General features: G+C 31.0%; 1 protein-coding gene across 1 annotated transcript in view; it reads right to left on the minus strand.

Moving 5' to 3' along the window:
- LOC136985741 (cytochrome P450 4c3-like) overlaps positions 1-20640 on the minus strand; it is a 31950-nt gene that overhangs the window by 8906 nt on the left and 2404 nt on the right. Inside the window, exons 2-7 of the mRNA XM_067283084.1 lie at positions 5382-5594; positions 4612-4724; positions 3431-3516; positions 2578-2768; positions 1897-1966; positions 744-870 (exon numbers count right to left, since the gene is read on the minus strand). Of these exons, the coding sequence (XP_067139185.1) occupies positions 744-870; positions 1897-1966; positions 2578-2768; positions 3431-3516; positions 4612-4724; positions 5382-5562 (768 nt within the window). The 5' untranslated portion in view covers positions 5563-5594. The remainder of the gene's footprint in view (positions 1-743; positions 871-1896; positions 1967-2577; positions 2769-3430; positions 3517-4611; positions 4725-5381; positions 5595-20640) is intronic.

Genomic DNA, 20640 nt, shown 5'->3' on the forward strand with positions numbered 1-20640 from the left:
TCAATTCATTCACTGTTTGCAGGGTGATGAATCATCTCTAAAATCCAAATCGAAAAGAAACACACAAAATGTCATATTCCTCGTAAACCACAAAAGAATAGCATACGTCTGTTTCGTGTATTATTATTTATAGTATTTAGTTATACTTTAAGGTGTGTAAGAAAGTTGTACTAAAAAATGTCATCAGACGAAAAGTATTCTCGTGTTTTGGTTTGTAAAGATATTTTGACTAATAAGAATCTCTTAAAACATTAATTAATTGTGACAAGTCAGCTTGGGTGTTTCAGTATGACTTAGAAACTGAAAAATAATCCATGTATTGGAAGGCATCGTCTAATGCATGGAAGATTAAAATATATTTCTTTTCTATAGTAAAAATTATTTTGATGATACATCATCATCTTTGTCAGAAGCTTGAAATACTTTAATGGAACAATAACATTACTGTTCTAAGTTAACGCTACATTGCAATCTTTAGAAAAGATTTATTTTTTCACTACTCTGATTCGGCTGTTTAGACTAAACTAAAAATCTTTATCAAGGCACAAATAAAATGTTATTTGGGAGAAAAATTCTTCAATTATTCTATTAGTTTTATATGCAGTATTATTTGAGAATTGAAGAACAAATTACAAAAACATGTTAAAACTATAGTGTCAAAGAATAATTATGTATATATTTTAAATTACTATATTTAGATAATACTTTCTTAGTAACAGCATAGATTATATTAAAACTTTTACTTTCGAAGTAAAATCATGAAGAATTGATATAACTTCCTTTATTTTTTTTCCATCCGATGTACAGGAGAAGATAAAATCGCTGTAAAGCCATGGTTTCACACACCTAACCATAAATATATCGCAAAATCTAAAAAAATATAATAATAGTTTAATATTAATAATTTATATTTAAAATATTTGGATTTTTACGTTTTATTTATTATAAAAAAATAACAAATTACCGATATATTTAATTTTTTGATCTTCGAGTTAAATGATTTTAAAAATAACGAGCAACTATTTATTGTAACATTGTCACAATGCCAGGCTGCACTTTTTAATCATATTTTTAATTTATTTAATTTAAAATATATGCTCTCCACCTCAAATTAAACCTGTAGATGTGTATTGCACCTGTACATCACACTTTTCCCGTTAGGAATGGAGTCATGCTAGTGTTCTAACTCCTTTCAGGGAAAAATATTTGAATTAAAATAACAAGAGTTTCAGTTTGCATCAAAAGTTTCTATATAGTAAATCTGGGTCTACTGTCCCTAATCTTTCAAAATTGTTCAGGGATTTCATCTATCTAACTCCATTCTCGAGATTAAGGAAAGACGGACAGATGGACGAACGACAGTGGGAATTTATAGGTCTACAATTTTTTTCAAATTGCAGCTCAATAAATAAATACTATTACTGTTATTTTTTGTGGTATTATTTTTACGGTACGGTCTGAGATGTTAAAAATTTATAAAGTCGTTATATAGACAGTATTTCTAAAATGGTAAATATGAAATTTTTAAAAGAAAATAAATGTGGTTCATTGATAAAGGTGACTCCTGTTCATTGTTTCGATTTAGTTTCGGTTAGAAAGTGGCTGTAGAATACGTTAATCATACTGAACATGATAAATTTAATTTATAACAAGTGAATTTACGCATTCAATTGAGTTGTACGATAGAATTGAATTATGCCTAGGTTTAATCTGTAAAACTATCTAAAAATTTCAGAAAAATTATTGCGTTCTTTACATATAATAATATATGATATCAAACTTAGTTTTTTATTAATATGTTAAGTTCTTCTCAGTTTATGAAAACTTGTAAATTATAATAATAAAAAAGTTTTTGTATAATTATAATTTATAAAATGTACACTAAGCAATACTTACTCGTGCAAAGCATTGAGATAATAACCTTTATTTTTATTTTGCGATTTCATTTCAATACCCATTGCAGTTTCTATAATGAAAATTTTATTTAAAAATTAAGTTTTAAGTTTCTTAAAATAAACAATATTGTTTACTTAAAACATTAGATTTTTAAATGAATAATTTATCACAAACACATCAGAAAATGAAAGATCAGAAGATAAAAGGCTAATTTAAATTGTAGAATTACTTATAAATAGAATAATGACCATCTTTCCATTTAACTTCATTCAAAGACAAAAAAGAAAACCATCTCGAATCTCGAACATATTGTAGTATTCGAGTATTCGCGCATAGTGTTCCTATTAAGACCAATGGCCCAGTGAATAAAAGCACTAAACACCGGTAAACCATTAGTAACTACAGTAATGTCAAAATGGCTATTTTCCAGCAGCTTATCGAAATAGTAAGGCTAACTCCGTTTACACATGACTGTTAATAGCAAAAAAAGGGGGAAAGCAAAACCAATTTTACAATTCTTTAAATTCATAAATTCAGCAGGACGGCTTATATGTTTCGTATATAACTAAGCTTTTATCAAATGTATTAATTATGAACTATTTTGATAAATATTGGCATTTAATTACTTACACTAAATACAGATTATAAACTAAATATCATATTAGATTAATAAATTCTTACCGCTAATGATATCTAAAGTGCAGAGATTGACGAGATGTGTAACGTCGATCCATTCTTTATCGAGATATTCTTTTAGATTTGTAACGAAAATCTTCGAATTTTTATCAAATATCGGAATAAACTGATCTAATATTCGATAATGGAAAGTTGGAGTTATCATTTTTCTTCTGGTTTTCCATTTATCTCCAGAACTAAATTAGAGTAAAAATTTAAGAAATTATACAATTACTTTAATAAATAAAACACTGAAATTTATAATAGATAAAATTTATTAAAGAAAATTCTGAGCAGTTCACTGTAACAGTAAATTCTGAAAATTTCAGTTTCTCTCTTGATAGATTGAAATACTATTTGAGAAAAAATTTTGTATAATGGTTATTTTTATCAAAACTTTAAACGAAGAAAAATTTGGTTATTTCCGAAATAAAATATTTATTTTTATCAATTAAATAATTTTAAATGTTTCTTGTGAAAATATATCATATTTGATTTGGTATAAAAAAATAAATTCATATATTTGAAATTTTTCATTTTAAGACATATTTGTTTATCATTTTAATAAATTTATAAATTTTTTGAAATAAATTCATCTAAAATCCACAGATTTTTAAAAAAATTGCTTTAATTCTGCTTATTAGTTGAACTATCAATATATTAATAAACTTAAGAGAAGTGAAGGGGCAATCAAAAAGGTATTAACTTATTTTTTAAATCCTACTCTTTAGTTTTGAATATATAATATATATATAAACATATGTTATATATATATTATTACCTCTTATTATGTATGAAAATTTAATTATAACATTTTATTTTAAAAATATTTTAAATAACTTTCATAAATTTTTCTCACCTAGTTAATAAGCCTGTTCCAAGCCAACAGTGCAGAAGGCTATAAGAATATCCTTTGTCTATCAATGAATGACTGGAAAAAACTGGCTAAAGAAACATTTTCTACTATTGTTATACACTATTATACAGTATTATATAAAATATGTACAGTACAATACACTGTTTTAATCCATTTTAATATTAAAATAATGTATTGAACGTAAAGAAAAGTTTAAAATATTTTAAAATAACATTTTAATTATTACTTATCATTGAAACACTTTGTGAAATGATTAAAATTGCTTTAATTTATTGTAAAGTGTTTTTATTTATTTCCAGAAACGATCAAAACAAATTTTAATTAAAATAAAACTAAAATAATTATTAATGTTTTTTAAAATTATAGCCTTGCGTTACTATGAAATATAATTAATTCTTTCGATGTTGAAAACAAATTTTGAAAATGTTCTTTAATAAAATAAAATAATAAAATTTTGAATGTTTAGAATGATTTGTTTCCACATTGTAGAATATTCCCTTTAGTTTTAGAAACAGAAAATAATTTTTAGATGTGTGATCTGAAGAATAAAGTGGATTGAGAAAATGTAATAAATATTTTTCTGGTTGAAAGTTTATGGCACGGCTTTATGGCATGGATGTCGCAAACACTGTTTATACATGATTTTGAGTTTCATAAATATAGTGTTTTAGGTGTAGTCTAACCACAGAATACCGGATGATAATTCATTTATAATTAGCGATTATTAGCATTCATCATGCCATTTTCATTCATGCCATAATCGCCTATATTAGAAAATACTGTAATTGCATAATACACTATTAAAATATTGAATGATTGATCTACAACAGTTGGTATTATTTCTTAATAGTTAGCTGAATCATAATAATTTGCTCACTACTCTAATTTTTTTTCTGCATTGCGAGCCCACCTGAACTAAGCTTGCAAGTATTTGTTTATATAAACAAATATATGGAAGCTTAATTAAATTTTCGAACATTCAATTTCATTTAAACGCTATAAACTTGCTTTTGAACATGATTCAATGTTTATACATTTATCCACATAAGCACCTATTCATTTCGATCTTATTAAATATTTGCTGCTTATGACTATACAAAATTCTCGAATTTATTGTTAAATTAATCAAATTAATTAATAAATACTTAATACAGAATACTAACTTCAACGCTTTCTGGAGAATAAAGAAACACAAATGGTTCAACAGATACCCAAAACCGATATAATCCGTCTTCTCGAAAAATGGTAGACAAACCTGTCAGTGATTCCGATAATGCTAAAAAAAATAATTAATTTTTAATGCTAAAGAGCTATATAATAATGCAATACGTAAATCATTGTATTAGATATCATTTTTCTATAAAAACTAATGATTTGTTATAACCAGGCTTTCCAGACGTCCCGTTTTGACCGGGATTGTCCCGGTTTGACGATTTATACAAGGCCAGTTTGTCATTTTGTCCCGGTTATTTGGTAACATTTTAAAAGTGCCGAATATACAAGAAGTAAAAACAGTGCAGCCACGAGTAAAATGGCGATTTGGCAAATCATTCACTGTTGCAAATCTAAATATTTCGTATCTAGATCTAAGTACTTTTAATGTTGTCTAGATGTTTCCGCAAAATTTATAGCATATGGCCTAATGAATTTAGGTGTTTATTTTTTCACAATTTATAATAGCACGTAGCCTATGAGATCTAGATATTTTTATTTAATTATTTTTAGATATTTTGTTTCAATTAGAGTTGGCAACACTGAAACTTCAAAATCAATGAGTATTATAATTAAATATCTATATATTACAATTTTTCAAATAAAAATTATGTAATATAATATTTTCTATTATAAAAAGTAACATGAAAAGTCTCGCTAAATTAATTCAAATGTATACTAGTAGATATTAAAATTTAAATTCGAATTGATGACTACTTACCGACATGAAAACTAATTCCTTTTCTTCTTCCCAAAAGTATAGGTAGATTACCTAGTAGAACATTATTTGTTTTCGGACCTGGAAGTTTTGATAATACTTTTCTAAGTTTGTAGTTCTCGAAAATCTTTTTAATTAATAAAACGATGACCAATACAATTGCAGTGTAAAACCACATCAACATTTTGATTGTCAATACAAGCGGAAACGTTGAATCTGAAATGGTAAGAAATTGAAGCTCCAATATGTAAAGTTTATCATCAAGCAAAAATATATAACAAGATAAATTAGCATATTTATATTTTGAAACAGCCTATAATTAAGTAATGAATTAATTATATGTAGTATATTTTAAATTTATATGCAATTATTAGTCTTGCATAATCAATGACTAAACTACATCTGTAAACATAGTAAGTCTGCAGAAAAATTTTAAAATATTTTAAAACACTAACATAAAAATCATGAAAAAGAAAGTTTGCTTTACTACACTATTACATTTATATTCAATAAATGTTTAAAATTAAATTTACAACTTAAACTTTAAATATATTTTCAAAATTTTTTAATAAGTTCTATTTTATTTTATACTTTATTAAAATACTTTTAGAATTCAAAATAAATAAAATGCAAAAATTATTAGATATGATTTATTGTATGTTAATAAAATAAGCGTTTAGACTTGAACTTGGGCTAGAACAGTGACTGAAGAGGGTTGCGAGAACTCAAAATCATTATTCATGTTGTAAAAAAATAAAGTGAAGTTAAAAACAGTTACTGAGATTTATGAGTAGTTTGCAGCCGATTGAACAAAGGAAAAGCACCGAAGAGAATAAAAACTAGAGTCTAGTAAATAAAAATAATAATAAATAAATAATAAAGAGAATAAAAATATAAGTGTTTTAGTTTTTGATTTATTTTTTCAGAATTTTTCAAGTATTTCTTTATACATCCTCAATTTACATTTTTTAATGCACTTAGTTGCTTATATTACAAATAAAATATTTATTATTGACAAAAAATACACCTTTTTAAATTTTCATTTATGTAGATTTAATATTTCATTTCAAATGCAATTTATCGAGACCCCCTCTAAATCTTGTTTAGATGAAGCGAAATTTTCCTGCCAATTATTGACGATGGTAATTTACATGTACAGTATATAAATAAGTATGCACATATTTAGTTGTTAAGGATATTGACATTTTTGTCTTCATTTCATTCAAACGGTAAATTAATAATATAATAAAATATAATTTACATCAGACACGATTTTAAAAAATAATGTTATAACATTATACATTAATACATTAAATAAACTTTTTATAACAAAATAATTTTTTCAAAATGATAATTAATGTAATTACTAAAATTAATTAAACATAATTATCGCCATCGGACGAAAATTAACGAATATAATTTTAAAATATCGTCGCCAGGGGGTAGCTTTCCTCATCTACATTTTACCAGCGCCTATTTCGTTGTAGATAAAAGCCGAACCAACCCCAAGAAGGCATGATGGAGAATAGAAGACGTCCGTACTTTACCAGTTCCTGCTTCTTTACAAATGTTAATATTTTTAATTGGATATATGTTTGTGTTTTTAAAGGACTGTTTGGCGGCCAGTAGCCTAAAAGGAAAGGTCAGTCGCCAAAAGTGTAATGTTTGGAACTTAAAAATGGTGGTCCCATGTTCCGGAAAGGACTTTGTCTTCAGAAAATTAATTAAACATAATTATCGCCATCGGACGAAAATTAACGAATATAATAAAATATAATTTACATCAGACACGATTTTAAAAAATAATGTTATAACATTATACATTAATACATTAAATAAACTTTTTATAACAAAATAATTTTTTCAAAATGATAATTAATGTAATTACTAAAATTTATAAATATACTATATTTCTTATATTGCATTATTCTTAAATCTTGCAAAATTGATATGTTTTAATATAAAAAATTAATTAAAAATTCTTAGAATTTTACATTGCATAAAAAATTAACTTTTAAAATAGTAAACAGAAGGAAAAACAAAAAGTTTTAAAATTTCGCATGCATTAAGTGCCTCAAAACTATTTAAAATCGAATTTCTATTATTTATAATGTTTTTACTTTCCCGGCTGTTACATTTAACAGAGGAAAAGTATTGCGATCGTTTAAAAACTGATCCCCGAAGATTTTTACTTTTTTAGACACTGGACACCATGGAGCGTCGGGAAATGCAAAAACATTCGGTTTTTTTTTTTTTTTTTTTCCTGTATTAGTGCGTGCGTGTGTGGGGAAGGATACGATTTTGTTCACCCTCTTTGAAGCTTAATAACTCCCGTGCTTTTTGTCGAAAATTTCTGAAATTTTGCAGGATGGTTTGTGTATTAGGGAAATCAATGCCATTACATTTTGATGGATAAAGGACAACGTAATGGGGAAATAAAGGATGTCATATCTCGAGTAGGATCGGATTTAATGGCGATTTTACTCGTTTAGTATTGCAATGTTTTTCTTTATATATATAAAACCTGTCTCTACCCTCAAAATTAAGCTTTTTTACATTCTATATTAATTAAAACTATGAAACGTTTTTAATAAAATATCATAACAGATGACGCCACCAAATGTTTCCGGAAAAGTTAAGCAACTCGTTGCTGAATTTTTTCTAACAGCTTTAATAAAGTTAATGTTAACATAACATTAATATTTTTAAATGTTGAATTATCTAATCATAATTTTTTTATTTTTAATAAAGCAAATAAATAAATTCGAAAGAAAAATTAGAAAATATCACTTATTTCCAATTTTCTAATTATATATTTTTGAATATTTTTATTATTGATTTTTATATAATGATCCGAAAATATTTAACTTTCATAAAACGACTTTAAATAAAAAGCCAAAAATATCGAAGTTTTGAAACCCTCTGAACCTAAAAAAGTAAAAAAGAAAGGGGAAAAATTTTATGGCTATGTATGTGGCTTGTTTGATTTTATTCAATTCGGCAACGCGCCCACGGGAGATCTGCTAAGGAGGGAATGCCTTTCGGGAGGTCTTTTATAGGAAACTGGCTCCTATTTAGGTGTTACTAACGTGAAGAAAACCTGAAATACTCCACGTGGTCAGACCGTTGGCTAGGCGTGAACCCACGACCAACTGTGTACCAGTCTTCGGTGATTTTATCCACTGGTAGGCTCTATGTATGTTGGCATCTATTTCGTTTAATATCTGAGGATGGGTGTAAAGATTAAGAAACATTTGGGATGGCAAACTCGAGGGGTAGAGACACGGTTAACTGCGCGACATGACTGGCGAGTGGAACGATATCGCTAATTGGGCGCCGGACATCTGAGCGACGAGATAATAGATCAATAATAGACAAAATAAAAAACTTACATCTTTCTTTTATTGAAATCGCCATTTTTTTATTGATATACTATTGCTCGGTGAATTTAAATATTACTTTTCCGGCTCTGTTATATATAACAGAGAGAAATATGGAGATCGGTCAAAAAATAACCTCACCAAGACCCCAGGATTTTCACATTTTTGGACTCAGAAGACTTTGAAACATTGAGAAATACAACAAAATTTGAGTTTTTTTTCCCCGTATGTATAGATGTTACTGTATATGGGGACACTATTTTGTTTATCCTGTTTAAAGCTTAATAACTCTTATGCTTTTTGTCGAAAATTTCTGAAATTTTGCGAGGAGGTTTGTGTATTAGGGGATTGAGGGATTGATGCTATTAAATTTTGGTACTTAAAGGGTGGGATGGGGATATAGAAGGGTTCGTGTGCCATTTCTCGAGTAGTGTCAAACTTAATTAATGACTATTTTACTTGTTATTAGTATTTACAATTTTTTAATAAAACCCATCCCTACCCTCAAAATTACGCTTTTTGCCAATTTAAAATTTTATTAAATTTTTAACAGATGGCACCACACGCAGTTGTAAATGTTGCCAGGAAAGTTAAGCAACTCGTTGCTAGATTTTTTCAGTTGAGACAAAAATACAATTATAAATTTCATTTAACTATTTGTTTTCATTTGACAGATAATTTATTAAATTTTAAACTCTTGATTAATTTAGATGTTACATATACAATTTGTTTCGTCTTACTGATAAATACACCTATCCCTCGATTTACACGGAAGATAGGTTCCTGAGAAAAACGTGTAAATCGAATTTGTATCTTTTTGAATGTAAAACCGTGTAAATCGAAAAGTATGCAAAAAACGCATAATTTCGTTGTTTATTAATTATGAATTTTTTTCAATTTTTTAAAGGTACATGTACATAAATCAAACAAAAATATTGAAAGGCAAAAAAATATATTCTTTTATTAATTAAATACAAAGTACAAAGGAACAAAAAATAAAATCTGAAAGATTCATAAAAATGTAATGTAATTGTGTAATGTAATGTAATGTAAAAAATGTAATTAAAAATAATGTAATCGTTTGTTACTTATGAATATGAAAAATTAAAATTTTCTGGTTTAAAACTATGTGCAATGAATGCAACTTCATGCGTATGGGGGAGTACCCTATATCGGTTTATCGGTTACTATTTGACGGATTGAAATAAAACTGTCACCTAGTATCCTAAATGTCAACTATGACATATAATTAAGGTGGATTAGAATATAGATGTAGATTAGAGTTAAAAATTGTTCCTTTTGATCATAGCCAGTTTATTTTCTACATTTATTGTTTAAACCGTGTAAAAGCGAAAACGTGTAAAAGAAGTACCGTGTAAAACGAGGGATAGGTGTATTCCACGTGTTTTTTTTTTAAATTCTTTTCGCCCTGTGGGCACTAAGAAGGCCTCTTTTTAGCAGGTCCATTATGGGCTCGGCTAGGCCCATATTGGGGCGACCGGGTGGTGAGGGACGGAGCCCGACTTATCCGAACGGACCACCCCCGAAAAATTCCTGGGGATTTTTCGACCGGTCCGGATTGGAACACGGGTTCCCCAGAGCGGTAGGCTACCACCTTCATCGCATATTCCACGTGTTAAGGCCAAGAACACATATGCGTAAAATTGTGTGGCAGAAAACTGAATCAGAAATCAGCTTTCAGTTCAGTTTCTGTTTACACTTTTATGCCAGAACACATATACGTAAAAATTCTGGCCGAATAGGAGACGGAAATGTAACAACGTCATACAGAGTTTAGTAAAATGGCGCCGTCGGTATCTGATGTTATTTGCTGTGGCTGTATTCCACTCAAACATTGATGATTTTAAAAAATAATTTATTAAAAAACACCAAAAGACACACTGGTGGGTTAGAAAGTTATTTCGAGAGTGTGATTTACATGGATTTAATAATTCGTTGATTCCGAAACTACAATTGAACGATAGAGAATATCAATGCCACTAATACAGTGCTACATTTTATTAATTTTTTTTCTCTCATATATCTATCCCTTTGTACCTTCCATTTTTCCTCCGCTGCCTCTGCTATAATTTAGAAAATTCAAATTAATAGACTTGTACAGTGACGTAGCGAACATAACTGGCGCCCGGGGCACGACACTTTATTGGCGCCCTTCTCTCCCCTCCAGAACACATAGTAATATAATATATAGAATTTACTCGTAATAAGAATATAATACAAATAATCATAGAATGTAGTACCTACCTTAAAATATCTATAATATATTACGAATAGTTACTATTACCTTCATGCCCCGGGCGCCCCTCTGTGAGTGGCGCCCGGGGCATGAAGTTAATAGTATCGAAGGCCCTTGCCCTCCTCTCGCTACGCTACTGGACTTGTATTCCGAATTGAAATAAAAAACGTGTGACTTAAATACTATATATCGATTCTACTAAACCTACCTGTTATTTGAAATTTAGCACTATGGCCGTCCATACACTTTGTTTAAACACAGTGTCTTTATACGTTTTTTGTCATAAAGACACTGACGTGGTCGAACGGATTCGATAAACTCCTCTATTTCGTTTATTTTTCTTTTTTTTTTCCGAGACCGTCACTATTGTAGGGCTATCCCTCTGGGGGTCGCGACCCACGGTTTGCATACCATTCGTCTAGGCGACGGAAAACCGGGTGATAGTCAAGTGGATGCTGGGCATCTGGGCAACAAAATCGTAGATGAAATACGCACAAATTATAAATTGCTGAAGGAGAGACCTTACATAATGAAGCTTAAAAACACTTCTAACTCGTTTTTGTTCTTATTTTAAATTCACGTCAAGTTTTTCAAAAGCAAACAACAGAGAAAATGTAATATATGCAATATCATGTAAATATTCTAATCCAGGGGTCGGCAACTTTTTGGGGGTGTTTTGCCAAATGATTTTTACAAACTTGTACCGCGTGCCGACATGATTCTACGAATTTTGTTTTGATATTTTATTTTGAAATTTTTGTTCTACTATGTTCTTAGAAAATAAAACTCCCAGAATTCTAGTTCATTGGATAGGACGGATTCGTGGTTTGTGCAATTTAATTTTAGTTTATTTTTATCATATTTTGTTTTTCAGTAATGATGGAAACCGGTCGTTTAGGTGTTAAAAACATAAGATAGCAATTATAAATTACATTTTTAATGTAATAAAACATTACACATAGTTTTAATACAAACAAATTATCAAAAATTCTGTTATTAATCATTTTCTTTATTAATTACAGCTATTAATCGATGAATGTGAGCATTGTCCCTGTATTTCTTTACTTATTTTCTCAATATTAGGTGTGTAATTTGTCACTTTTATCTTCACGCAGACTTCTGAATGTTCCAGTGTTAGACAACTTCTTTATGAATTCACTTTTACTTTTCATATGTGACAAAATACTTTTCATATGTGAGAAAATTTGTTCACAGAGGTAAGTTGAACCAAACGCTGAAAGTAGAGCACATACGATTTTCTTCAAACAATTAAATCTTTCAGGCAGCCTTTTCCGGGCAGTCACTTTCAAGAGTTTTCCGCAATTCCACAAATTTTTTTCCACAATTCTGATGATATTAATTCTGCAATTTCCATTTCAAAATTATCAATGTCCATCCACTCAAAAAGAGATAAATCAAATGAGACCGTTTTAAATCAATTAAGTCAGGTTTAATAGGAAAGGAAATACGGGTGCATGAATTTCAGTCTGCACATCGTTTGGAAAATTCTTCTTTGAGGCTTTCAACATATATTAGTAATTCATCTTTGTTAACAGTAAATTTTTTTGCATAGACATTGACATTTGGAAAGTACTTGTAAGTGTTAGTGGTAATATTACGCCAAAATATATCTAATTTTGATGAAAACCCTTTCCAGTATTCAAAAAGTTCTAGTACTGTTTGACCCTTACCTTGTAAACGCAAATTTAATTCAGTGAGGTGTTGTGTTATATTAGTCAAAAACATCAATTTGGATAACCAGTCTTCATCATTCAATTCCGGAAATTTTTTTATTATTATTATTATAAAGAAACAGCTTGATTTCTTCCAAACATGATATAAATCTGTTTAACCCTCTCCCCGAGGGGGAGAATTTCCAAAAAATCCCTTCTTAGCGTGCTTCGCATAGCGTACCTTAATTCTGTACCAAATTTCAACTTTCAACTCCTAACCGTTTGGACTCTGCACTTATTATTATAATTATCATCATCAACAACCCGTCTCGATTATATATATATATATATATATATATATATAGATTAGAATAAAAAAATTACTTACATTCTGAAAATGTGAAATTTGGTTTCGCATAAATACTAATAGACAAATTTCGTTTTTAGAAAGTTTCTTACTTCAAAATGTAAGCAATTTTTATCATCAATAAATTTCTTTTATCTTTGCATTTTTAACTGTATTTCAATATAACGAAATTTTAGTATAACGAAAATATTTCGATGGTTCCCCTAATTTCGTTATACCGACATTTCACTATGTGGAAATAACTCAGAATTGATAGTTCATAACTTAAGAAGTATGATTTATAAGTTTTAACAATAGTTACATTTTACAAATATCTACCAGAAAAAACAACAAAACTGCCTGATAAACGTGAGAAATTTTTAAGTTTCTGTCGCTCAATTAATCGTCGCCCAATTGTTATTCACCACAGAGAGGTAGAAAAGGGAGTCATGTGTCATATCTCGAGTGAGGTTGGATTTAATGAAATTTTTACTAAAAAAAATTAATTAATTAATTAATTAATCTGGATATTAATACAGTGGTGCCTCATATAACGTACTTAATCCGTTCCAGGTGCATGTCCGTTAAGTGAAACGTCCGTTATACGAAACGCATTTTCCCATAGAAATACATGTTGAAACATCTAATTCGTTCCGCAGCATAAAATAACCGTACTGTATCATAAAAAAATGAACATGGGGTGCGTTCTTTTATTCCTGTGTGTAACTCTGCGCGAGCAACATACGTTTAAAAATTCCCGCGGAACGCGTTCCTAAATTCCGGTGGGAGTGCGCGCCGTCGAACGGCAAAAATGGCCGCTTGTAGCAGTAGTTTACGGTGGAAAGCAACATGGCGTCCTCCATGGCTCAGGTAGTTTCGTTTCCGGGTCCATTATGTGGTTTTATGAATGAAAATTTAGAAATTGTGAAAGCGTGAGTCAGTGCACGAGGTGATGTAAGTGTCTTTACAAATTTTTTTCGAATGATTGCCAGCATTCTAATTTTTTCGTGGCTATTTTGAATGCTCTTTCAACAAATAATCCATTTTATGGTTAAATTTTACAATTGGAACCCTTCTTTCGCCTTTAAAAGCTCATATTTTAGAATTATACATCCCTCCATCACAATACTATCGATAATGCGAGTGTTGTCATCTTTTCTTTCTTTCACCGTCATTCCTAAATGCCTACAAACAGCAGCGCACTCCCGTAGTAGCGGATACGCAGAGCGACCGCTATTAAAGAACGCACCCATGGAACAGTCGCCAATTATGCCGGAAAGTCCGTTGTTCGCAGCCAGTCCGTTGTTCGCAGCGTCCGTTATTCGAGGCGTACGTTATACGAGGCACCACTGTATAAGAAAAAAATGATAGTTTAGTATTTCAAACATAACCTTTTCTATATTACATTCTTTATTTTATGAATTATTATTTATATCGTCCTAATTATTAAAATAATTTATAAGAGAACCTAAGGAAATTTATTGCCTTACAACTTTAAACCAAGACTTAAAAAAGATGTTTAGGAAATATTTTCTTAACATCGTTTTCTAAGTATTTTTAATGATTATCATAGGATTGTCCTTAAAATGTGGCATGATAAATATGAAAAAAATAGATATCCAATTTTTTAATTTTACATAAGAAAATTTAATAAATTTCTGTACATTAAAGGACTGTTGAAGAACAAACAAAATTTAAACAAGTAGGGCAAGAATTAGTATCTATAGTAACCAACAAACTAAAATTGACAGGTAGAAAAAAATAAACAAAAAAATATTTAGCTGGTATACTGTATGAATTAAAGTGTAATTGTAATAATGACAAAGGAATTTATATAAAAGAAACAGGTAGAGAACTTAAGATTAGAGTAAAAACATTTAACAGCGTTAAGACTACAACACCCTTGGATAGAACAATAAAAATTTAAATATTATTTTATTATCTTGGTCTATTATATATCATTTGAGAAAATATTAAAGAAAAAGGAAAAAGAACATTTTGCTATTGTGAAAAAATTAAAAAATTAAAATGTAAATTAAAATGTAAATTAAAATATAAATGTGTCACCGAATGGTGTACGATTGTAGATAGATTGTCATCGAAATACAGTACAGTCAAACCTGTTTTTATGCGGGGGATAGGGACCGCATTAAAAAAAACGCATTAAAAAAAATCTCACGAAACTTCACGAATGGCTGTAAATAATAGTTTTCGCAACACAATTAAAAAAATAATTTTTTTATGCGGTCAACAGGGACCGCATAAAAAAAGTCTCACATAGAAAATAACTCAAAACCGTACGAAATAGAATTTATTGACAACAGATGTCAGCACTTGACTGCATCGTCTGGTCTATCGTCTGTTTTACATATTTTTGTCCAGGTGGTGTTTTGTTGACTTAAAAAGTAAATTATTTCATTTTTCGCATATTCATGCAATAATATTACTATAATAAGTGCATTTATGCTATAATAAGTTTATTTAGCTATAATAAGTCAACGTGAGACATGACGAATCGCACGAGACTAGTCGCCAACTATACCGCACAAATTAAAAATTCGCATTAAAAAAATCGCACAAATAAAAATCGCACATAAAAGGAGCGCATAAAAACAGGTTTGACTGTACAGTATGTTGTAGAACAGCAGTTGTAAACTTAAAATATATATATTGAATATATATTGTTCTCTTTTTTGTAATTGTCGGTTTTTTGAGATATTTGTAGGCTAAACTTTGTCCTATGCATGTGCGGATGAGGATCGAAATGTATATGAGAAAAATAAAGAAAATAAACAGTAACGGTTTGTCTTTTTAATACTGGTTCATCGTTTTTAACATTTCATCTCAGTCGGGAAAGTACAAGAGATAACTAAGAATTTTATCAGTTTTATATATTTTAATATAATTTTAGTAATTAAATACCTGACCTTTTGGTAATTATAAAAAGTTGAAAGTAATTACTCTTAATCTTTTTAATAGGTTTAATATAATTAAATTGGAAACCATGAAAAAGAGGTGAAATTGAAAAATTGTACTCTTATTGGCATTTACAATATTTTAAAAATCTCATCTCGAATCCCTCAAAATTAAGCCTTTTCTGCCTTTTTATAATAATAATAATAATAATAATAATAATAATAATAATAATAATAACTCTCCCGTGGTCACCACCTGGTCGTGGTGGGAGAGCCCAGTAATTTTACTGATCCATAGGGCAATGCAGGCTGGAGCATAAGCTCCTGGTAGGGACACCCATGCCAGTAAGGTCTATGGGGAGAAATGAAGCTAAGAGTGACCACACCCACATTCTGTGGAGATATTTATTATGGTAATAACTAGATCAAAGTGTGATACCGGCTCGGACGTCGCCCGGGTTAACAAGGTCCGCGTTCGTGGGTTAGGCAGAGGCTCACGTTCGAAAAATAGGCCACAGTCTCCCTTGGTTACCGGTGGCGAAAGCAGCACCGGCCCAAGCATGGCTACTGCAATGCCCTCAACAGATGTGAGGAACCTACCCAGCCTTGGTGTTTCTGTGGCAATGCATCCACAGACCACAAAGGCTGGAAAACCACGCCAACGGATGAAATGGACAGTAGAAATGAACGAGTTTATCATCCGTACTTACTACACAATCACAAAACTCGAAACAAACATGACAGCATACAGACAACAACTACACCATAGATTCACACAACAGTATCCTTACCTCACTGTCACCGAACAAAGGGTTGTTGATCAAAAAAGAACAATTATACACAACAACCTTATTCCACAAACAACACTTGAACTTATCAAACAACAGGTTGCTGATCAAATACATCAACAGACAGAAACATCTAACATTAATGAAGATCATGTAACCTGTCAGGATAATCCAGCAACAAGCATTGATAATAACACACATACAACAATTACCACTAATGATACTACAGACATTTCCTCATCCATCACTGATAACATAGACATGGATTTAGTTAATACACTCTCACATATATTTCAGGAAACACTCACTAAATATACAGGCACAGATCCCACACAACGACCACGAATACCAAAAATCAACACGTCAAAGGAAGTAGGAAAAACACTAAATTACGTAAACACTCACTTACTACCACACTACATTCATTCAATTTCTACACTCGCAGACATTCATACATTAGTTTATGCTGGAGCAGTCACAGTAGTGACACACCATGGACTGAAAGTACAATCACAGACAAACACACAGAAAACAAAATTCTATCACAAGCCTGCCTGGCAGAGAAGAATAGAAATACAAATAAATGACATTAGACAGCAATTAGGCAAGCTGACACAATACGCTAAAAACAACATAACACCCAAATTAAGGAAACAGCTCAAAAACATTTTCAAGAAAATAAAAACACACACAAAACATGAACATCACAACACACACATTACAGAATACATTGATACACTAAAACAAAAACTTGCTGCCAAAGCACGTAGACTCAAACGATACAAAACATGTACACTACGAAAACAACAAAATAAATTATTTACAAACAATGAAAAACTCTTTTATAGACAAATCAATAACAAAGCAAACACTGTTACACAGCACAGTGGCACACCAACAGAAGAAGAACTCACAACATATTGGTCTTCTCTTTGGTCCAGTGCTGTCACGCATAATGCTGATGCAGGCTGGATCGAGGAGGAGAACAGAAACTTGCACAACATACCAACTATGCCCTGTGTTGAAATAAGCATACATGATTTCCAATACACTGTTAACAGAACACACAACTGGAAGACACCTGGTGTAGACAACATTCACAATTTCTGGTACAAAAAGTTTACATCACTGCACCAGGAACTAGCTAAACATCTAACACACATCATCATCAATCCACAAGACATGCCAAATTTTCTTACCCAGGGCATCACCTACATGAAACCTAAAAACAACAATACCACAGACCCCACACAATACAGACCAATTACATGTCTTCCAACACTCTACAAATTATTGACATCCTGTATTGCAAACAAAATATACAAACACGTTGAAGAACACAATATTCTAACAGAACAGCAAAAAGGTTGTCGTAGAAACCACAGGGGATGCAAAGAACAGTTACTCATAGATTCAGTCATTCTACGGCAAGCACACAAACAACACAGAAACATACACATGGCATATATAGACTACAGAAAAGCATTCGACAGTGTTCCACACAGTTGGCTGCTACATATTCTACACATGTACAAAATACATCCATCACTCATTGCATTCTTTCAAAACACTATGCAGCACTGGAGAACAACACTACATCTCAGGGTTAGTAACACTTCCATACAAACAAACCAAATTTTTATTAGGCGAGGAATATTTCAAGGAGATTCCTTGAGTCCTCTCTGGTTCTGCTTAGCCCTGAACCCATTATCCAACATGTTAAACAACACGCAATATGGTTACAATATCAGACACGAAAAAACAACACAGTTTACACTGTCACATCTCATGTACATGGATGACATAAAACTTTATGCATCCACACAAAAACAACTTCATCAACTCCTACAAATCACACATTCATACACCAAGGACATACAAATGGAATTTGGCCTAGATAAATGCAAAACAGTTCACATAGAAAAAGGAATCCTGAAGAAAGAAGATTTTGCACTTGGAAATGGAGACGTTATTGAATCCATGGAAGAGGGCGAGTTCTACAAGTATTTAGGATTCCAACAGGCCAAACTAACAGAACATACACAAATAAAGCAAAGATTAATTAAAGAATACCAAAGTAGGTTAAATGCTATTCTCAGAACACAATTAAATGCAAAACACACAGTTAAAGCAATAAACACATATGTCATTCCAGTACTCACATATTCTTTTGGAGTTATACATTGGACTCACACTGATCTTGAGCAACTCCAAAGGAAAACAAGAACAACACTTACTAAGCATAAACAACATCATCCTAAATCCGCCACAGAAAGATTAACCCTTCCACGTAAAGATGGCGGACGTGGCCTGATCGACATAGTTAACCTTCACTACAAACAAATACAGTCACTGCGAGAGTTTTTCTACAAAAAACAAGAAACATCACAATTACATAAAGCAGTAACTCTAGCAGACTCGAATAACACACCATTAAACTTACACTCACATCATATGGACACAACACAACATATAAAAAGCATAGACACCATTAAGCAATCGTGGGCTCGAAAGGCACTCCATGGCAGGCATCCTTACGATCTGGCCCAGGATTTTGTTGACAAAACTGCGTCAAACAGCTGGTTAGCTCGGGGATGCCTCTTTGGGGAGACGGAAGGATTCATGATTGCCATACAGGATCAGGTCATAAATACTAAAAACTACAGAAAACACATACTCAAAGATGCAACACTCACGAATGACACGTGCAGAAAATGTCACATCATGCCAGAAACTATACAACACATCACTTCTGGTTGCAAGCTCTTGGCACAGACAGATTATTTACACAGACATAATCAAGTAGCAAATATAATACACCAAGAGCTTGCAAAGAAACACAGATTAGTAGACATCCACGAACCATACTACAAATACATTCCACAGACAGTATTGGAAAACAACACGCACAAAATGTACTACGACAGAGCCATAATCACAGATAAAACAATTATACCACAACAGACCAGACATCACACTCATTGATAAACACAATAAAATCACATACATTATAGACATATCCATTCCAAACACTCACAATATACAAAATGCATGCACTGAAAAAATTAGCAAGTACACAGAACTCGCCCAGGAAATAAGGCATCTGTGGAGGATGGATAGGGTGCTTATTGTACCTGTTGTTCTCTCCTCTACAGGTGTGATACCACACACACTACACAAAAGCCTGGGTACATTAGAATTGAATAGAAACACGTACATCACAATACAGAAGGCCACTATATTGAATACATGTCATATTGTGAGAAAGTTCCTGAATACAGACACACACACTGATACACTTCTTTAATTTCTGTTTTGGTTATTATGCCTTGACTTTGGTCCGGCATAGTACACAGCCACTGGTGTTAACCGAGTATATCTCACTTAACCCAACATAATAATAATATGAGATGTTATTAAAAAATAACTTATAACAGATGGAGACAACCACAATTTTAACTTTCAGCTGGTGTCATAGTGTTAAATCAGCACTGTGGAGTCGGAGTCGTGGAGTTTTGATATTTTAGTCGGAGTCCGAGTCGTCAAAAATCCCCTCGACTCCGACTCCTTTTTACTTTACCAACTTGTTATGTATATAAAAAACGAAAAAGTATTTGAATCGTGTCACATTTGACTCTCCGAGTTTTTTGCAAATCTATACGTTTGGAGATCTCTCGAACCCAAGGGAATGTCAAATAAAGGGAAAAATTCGCGCGTCTACGCGCGTAAGTTGGCGTCTAATTTAATTAATTTCTTTATTCTGTTCTGAACTATTGAACAATATCTCAGAATGAGTAAAGTTTAAGAAACAAAATAGTGTAGTAGCGTGTGTATAAAGGGCATTAATGCTATTAAATTTTGGTTCTTTATTAAAGGTCGACAGGGTAGACACATAGAAGGGGT

Source organism: Centruroides vittatus, unplaced genomic scaffold (assembly GCF_030686945.1).
Source record: "Centruroides vittatus isolate TY-2023 unplaced genomic scaffold, ASM3068694v2 contig_976, whole genome shotgun sequence".
Taxonomy (NCBI): Eukaryota; Metazoa; Arthropoda; class Arachnida; order Scorpiones; family Buthidae; genus Centruroides; species Centruroides vittatus.